This window comes from Oncorhynchus mykiss, chromosome 16 (assembly GCF_013265735.2).
Source record: "Oncorhynchus mykiss isolate Arlee chromosome 16, USDA_OmykA_1.1, whole genome shotgun sequence".
NCBI classification, from domain to species: Eukaryota; Metazoa; Chordata; class Actinopteri; order Salmoniformes; family Salmonidae; genus Oncorhynchus; species Oncorhynchus mykiss.
In genome coordinates, this window is record NC_048580.1 from 3,196,771 (window position 1) to 3,202,819 (window position 6,049).

Here is a 6,049-nt window from a genome sequence, read left to right on the forward strand (position 1 = left end):
TGTCTCTCTCCCTCTGTCTCTCTCCCTCTGTCTCTCTATCTCTCTCTGTCTCTCTCCCTCTCTCTGTCTCTCTCCAGAGTCAGAGTACAGAGTCCCAGTATTTTTCCAGGCCAGCAGCAGAAACCAGAGATGAACTGAACTCCTCCGCAATAACAAAGAGGAGTTCCCTCCAGAAGATGTAAGTTACTATGATCTCATGGGAAAATGTTCCAGAGCCACAACGTTTGGGATAATAAGATACACGATCATCCTCTCTGTCTGTTCCCTGTTTCAGAGCCAGACACGCGAACGCCAGGCCCCAACCAGAAACCCAACCTCTGCCCTGCGGATCTGTCCTGGGGAAGAAACTGCACTCTGAGCAGAACAGAGTCCCAGGAGAGCAGGTTCCGGAGCCCCAGCCACCGACAGGCCAGGCCAGGCTTACCACAGACGCAGTGCTGCCCCACGGCCATCCCACAACATCCACTGACCCCACAGAACAGGCTGGGGTTGTGGGAGGGGTGGGACTCACAGAGGGAAAGCAAAGAGAGAGTGTTGGGCTCCCAGGGGACACTGACCCCAGAGACACAGTACTGGGTCTGTCCCAGAGTCAGGGTGGGGAAGACAAACCCAGCAGGGTCCCAGGGGAAGACCCTCCCAGGGCCAAGAGGGTGTGCCTTGGGCCACTTCTAGTAGCTTGTTCCTCCAATGACCTCATAACACCAACACACTCAGCTGAATCCTCCAACCCTCTCCTTCCTCCTCCTCCTCCTCCTCTTCTGTCGTCTCCTCGTCCACCTGTGGTCAAATCCAGTGCCAAGACGGAGTCCGAGGCTTTCCCAGCCCCTGCCCCAGCCTTGTTCCCTGCCCCAGCTGCAGCCTTGTTCCCTGCCCCAGAGCGGACCCAGTCCACAGCCCCCCTCTCCCCTCTCCCAGCACCAGTCCCAGAGCGGACCCAGTCCACAGCCCCTCTCTCCCCTCTCCCAGCACCAGTCCCAGAGCGGACCCAGTCCACAGCCCCTCTCTCCCCTCTCCCAGCACCAGAGAAGGACCAGTCCACAGCCCCCCTCTCCCCTCTCCCAGCACCAGCCCCAGAGCGGACCCAGTCCACAGCCCCTCTCTCCCCTCTCCCAGCACCAGCCCCAGAGAAGGACCAGTCCACAGCCCCCCTCTCCCCTCTCCCAGCACCAGCCCCAGAGCGGACCCAGTCCACAGCCCCTCTCTCCCCTCTCCCAGCACCAGCCCCAGAGAAGGACCAGTCCACAGCCCCTCTCTCCCCTCTCCCAGCACCAGTCCCAGAGCGGACCCAGTCCACAGCCCCTCTCTCCCCTCTCCCAGCCCCAGAGCGGACCCAGTCCACAGCCCCTCTCTCCCCTCTCCCAGCCCCAGTCCCAGAGCGGACCCAGTCCACAGCCCCTCTCTCCCCTCTCCCAGCCCCAGAGCGGACCCAGTCCACAGCCCCTCTCTCCCCTCTCCCAGCCCCAGAGCGGACCCAGTCCACAGCCCCTCTCTCCCCTCTCCCAGCCCCAGAGCGGACCCAGTCCCAAACCTCTCAAACCACAGTGGAAGTGGAGCTGCTTACTCCAGGGAAACAGTCCCAGAGTCTCCTTCCTCTCACAAGCAGCAATAACACAGAGCAGACAAACCAAAACAGCCCCGCCGCAGGTCTGAGAGGCCGATCTGTCAAGGATGTAGTCTCCTCAGCCCTGTCTATTGCTTCCACACACATCGGCGTCATAGGAGAGGGAGAGGAGGGGAGGGAGAATGGTGGGAGGAGGAGGAGGAGAGGAGAAGAGAAGAGAAGAGAAGGGAGAGGAAGAGAGGAGAAGAGGGCAAAGATTATGGAGGGGAAGAGAGGAGAAGAGAGGGAATATAATGGAGGAGACAAGAGTAGGAGAGGAGAAGAGAGGGAAGTGGGAGAGGAAGAGAGGTCTGTGGCCAGACCATCCAGATTACGACGGCTGAAGAAGTGAAGAGGGTGAGATGGAGAGAGAGGAGCAGACTGGGGAGGAGAGAGAGGAGCAAACTGGGGAGGAGCAGACTGAGAAAGGAGAGAGGAGAGAGTGGAGCAGACTGGGGAGGAGAGAGAGGAGCAGACTGGGGAGGGCAGAGCTTGAGGGTACAGTAAAGATGCCTGATGCCAGGGTTAGAGATGGTATTGTGGCAGATGTGTGTTTACACGGTCTCTTCCACAGCTCCATTTGGGACTTGATCTCTGGCTGACTCGTAGGCATCTGAACTCTTCCTGTATCCTCTGACTGACTCCTAGGCATCTGAACTCTTCCAGTATCCTCTGACTGACTCCTAGGCATCTGAACCCTTCCAGTATCCTCTGACTGACTCCTAGGCATCTGAACCCTTCCAGTATCCTCTGACTGACTCCTAGGCATCTGAACCCTTCCAGTATCCTCTGACTGACCCTAGGCATCTGAACCCTTCCAGTATCCTCTGACTGACCCTAGGCATCTGAACCCTTCCAGTATCCTCTGACTGACTCCTAGGCATCTGAACCCTTCCAGTATCCTCTGACTGACCCTAGGCATCTGAACCCTTCCAGTATCCTCTGACTGACCCTAGGCATCTGAACCCTTCCAGTATCCTCTGACTGACTCCTAGGCATCTGAACCCTTCCAGTATCCTCTGACTGACCCTAGGCATCTGAACCCTTCCAGTATCCTCTGACTGACCCTAGGCATCTGAACCCTTCCAGTATCCTCTGACTGACTCCTAGGCATCTGAACCCTTCCAGTATCCTCTGACTGACCCTAGGCATCTGAACCCTTCCAGTATCCTCTGACTGACCCTAGGCATCTGAACCCTTCCAGTATCCTCTGACTGACTCCTAGGCATCTGAACCCTTCCAGTATCCTCTGACTGACCCTAGGCATCTGAACCCTTCCAGTATCCTCTGACTGACCCTAGGCATCTGAACCCTTCCAGTATCCTCTGACTGACTCCTAGGCATCTGAACCCTTTCAGTATCCTCTGACTGACTCCTAGGCATCTGAACCCTTCCAGTATCCTCTGACTGACTCCTAGGCATCTGAACCCTTCCAGTATCCTCTGCTCTCTCTCTCTCTCTCTCTCTCTCTCTCTCTCTCTCTCTCTCTCTCTCTCTCTCTCTTTACAATATCAACATAATTATAATCAATATTGTCAATAACAACAATAATCTAGGGTAAAAAAAATAACCATACAAGGGCATAGAGGACATGTGTAGGTTGGTTGGTCTGTCAGGCACTCTCATTCTGTGGTTTTGCATGTACAGTAAATACTAGAATGTACAATATTCACACAGGCTGCAGTACCACGGAGTACCAGACTTATCTCTTAGAAGCCCTTTGTACTACTCAATTTCAAACTGTTTTCAATATATATTGGTATATATTCAACAATTGAACTGTATTTTAACAATGTTTTATATTTTGGGGATAATAGAGGTGTAGCCAGAGGGGTTCTTGGTGTTGCTAGAGTCCAGAGGGCAGGGGCCAGGGTTGGGCCAGACCACTCCCTCTCCATAGCCTCACGGCCAGATAGATTCCTGGGAAACCAGTCAACCCACTTCCCCCCCGGATCTCTGGGGCTCCACAGCTTTTCAGGCCCTCCAGGCCCCCACCCCGGCTCGGCTAGGGCCCGTCAAAGAAACCAACCTACCCAGCCCCCCACTGACTCTGCCCCACTAATTGACAGTCACTCACCCCTCCCCAGGCTCTTCTACACTGGTTCTGGTGTGGCTTTACAGAGAAATCAACCAACCCATTCCTCTCCTGGCAGCCAGGTCTCCACTGGCCCTCTAGGCCCCCACCCTTTCAGAGAAGCCAACTAACCAGCCCAGGCCCCTCCTCCCTCCCCCTGAAAGACACCTTTCCCGGGGCTCTCCTTGGTTCTGTTTGGATCCAACAGAGAACCAAACCCAGGCCCACATCTAGGCTCCCACCCAGGCATTCACCCTGCCCCTGCCTCCCTCTCGGCCCCCCTGTCTCTGCTGGAGCCCAGCAGACTACAGAACCAAACCCAGGCCCCCCTTGACGTTCCAGTACATTAGTCATAATGCTGTCTCTGTTCGACGTTCCAAGATGTTCCAGTACATTAGTCATAATGATGTCTCTGTCCCACGTTCCAGTACATTATTCATAATGTTGTCTCTGTTCGACGTTCCAAGATGTTCCAGTACATTAGTCATAATGCTGTCTCTGTCCGATGTTCCAGTACATTAGTCATAATGCTGTCTCTGTCCGACGTTCCAGTACATTAGTCATAATGCTGTCTCTGTCCGATGTTCCAGTACATTAGTCATAATGCTGTCTCTGTCCGACGTTCCAGTACATTAGTCATAATGCTGTCTCTGTCCGACGTTCCAGTACATTAGTCATAATGCTGTCTCTGTCCGATGTTCCAGTACATCAGTAAAATGTTGTCTCTGTCCGATGTTCCAGTACATTAGTAAAATGTTGTCTCTGTCCGATGTTCCAGTACATTAGTCATAATGCTGTCTCTGTCCGATGTTCCAGTACATTAGTAAAATGTTGTCTCTGTCCGACGTTCCAGTACATTAGTCATCATGCTGTCTCTGTCCAACGTTCCAGTACATTAGTCATAATGCTGTCTCTGTCCCACGTTCCAGTACATTAGTCATAATGCTGTCTCTGTCCCACGTTCCAGTACATTAGTCATAATGCTGTCTCTGTCCCACGTTCCAGTACATTAGTCATAATGCTGTCTCTGTTTGACGTTCCAGTACATTAGTCATAATGCTGTCTCTGTCCCACGTTCCAGTACATTAGTCATCATGCTGTCTCTGTCCCACGTTCCAGTACATTAGTAAAATGTTGTCTCTGTCCGACGTTCCAGTACATTAGTCATAATGCTGTCTCTGTCCCACGTTCCAGTACATTAGTCATAATGCTGTCTCTGTTCGTGTCACTGCTTATTTACCATTTATGGTTTTAATAAAGACGTTCCCTCTCCCTGAGAGAAGATAGTTTCTGTGTCTTTATGGAAACACACAAGACAGGCTGGGGAGAATCTAGAGGGAGTAACTGAACCAACACTGACTGAGTCACTGTTAATCCATTGTAAAGCCTTTTAGAAAAAGGGGATTCATATTATTTTTGCAAAATGACAGTTATTTTAATTTTCTTGTCAGACAAGGTCATATCCTAGGACAGTAGGATAGTACACTTAGGATGGTAATGGTAACTAAGACAGCCTCCCGTAAAACAAGCAGCATCCCGTGACCTGTCCTGCCTCCAACTCATGGGCAAAACTATACAGTAATGTGAAAATTAATGACTTGTTGAAAATCAGATAGAAATGGACTTCAATGACGTTGAAGGGGGTTTGCAGGGTAAAGCCTAAAACCGGCCAATGTGTTAAACTGATGATCAACACCGTCCTCCTCTCCTTCTGATAATTACCCCAAAGGCCCTGGTTTCCCCGACAACGATGGAACTTAGTGTTTTAACGATGCGTCGTTCCTACGGCGACCGAAGATGCTTCATTGGGGCTCATATTGATACACATCATCCAACGTATTGAGGCATAAATTAGACAGTAGCTTGGCAAAATCGCACTCGATTGATTTCCACATGATTAAAATGTACAGGCCCATGGAGGCTGTTTCTCTTTCAATGCCGTCATCTGGGTTTTCAATTGATACATCTTTCTGTGCTTTTGTTTACTTTTGTTTTTGTTTGTCACAATAAAAAAAAAATGTAATTGTTACTTTGTATTTGTAACTTGGTTCTGAAGTTATCGGTGGTCACAGAGAGACCAATAAACATCTTGATTTTATGTTTTCGCAGAGATCTCCTGTGTATATAGTGACTCACAATTGGCCCAGGGCTGTCTGGGTTCAGGTGACGGTTTGGTTGGCAGGGTTGTTCTTGTCCCATCGCGCAGTAGCGACTCCTGTGGCGGGCCGGGCGCAATGCACGCTGACGCGGTCGCCAGGTGTGCGGTGTTTCCTCCGACACATTGGTGCGGCTGGCTTCCCGGGTTAAGGCGGCGTTGTGTCAAGAAGCAGTGCGGTTTGGTCGAGTCGTGTTTCGGAGGACGCACGGCTCTCGAC

General features: G+C 51.8%; 1 protein-coding gene across 5 annotated transcripts in view; it reads left to right on the forward strand.

The window, feature by feature from the left end:
• Positions 1 to 4,956, forward strand: part of LOC110492796 (SLX4 interacting protein) — a 136,662-nt gene extending 131,706 nt beyond the window's left edge. For 3 of the 5 annotated variants that reach the window (XM_036945975.1, XM_036945971.1, XM_036945972.1), the window contains 2 exons: positions 78 to 178; positions 275 to 4,956. In XM_036945975.1, coding sequence (XP_036801870.1) covers positions 78 to 178; positions 275 to 1,952 — 1,779 coding nt within the window. In that variant the 3' untranslated portion in view covers positions 1,953 to 4,956. The remainder of the gene's footprint in view (positions 1 to 77; positions 179 to 274) is intronic. The other 2 variants (XM_036945973.1, XM_036945974.1) reach the window with 2 other exon arrangements.
• The last annotated feature ends 1,093 nt before the right edge of the window (positions 4,957 to 6,049 follow it).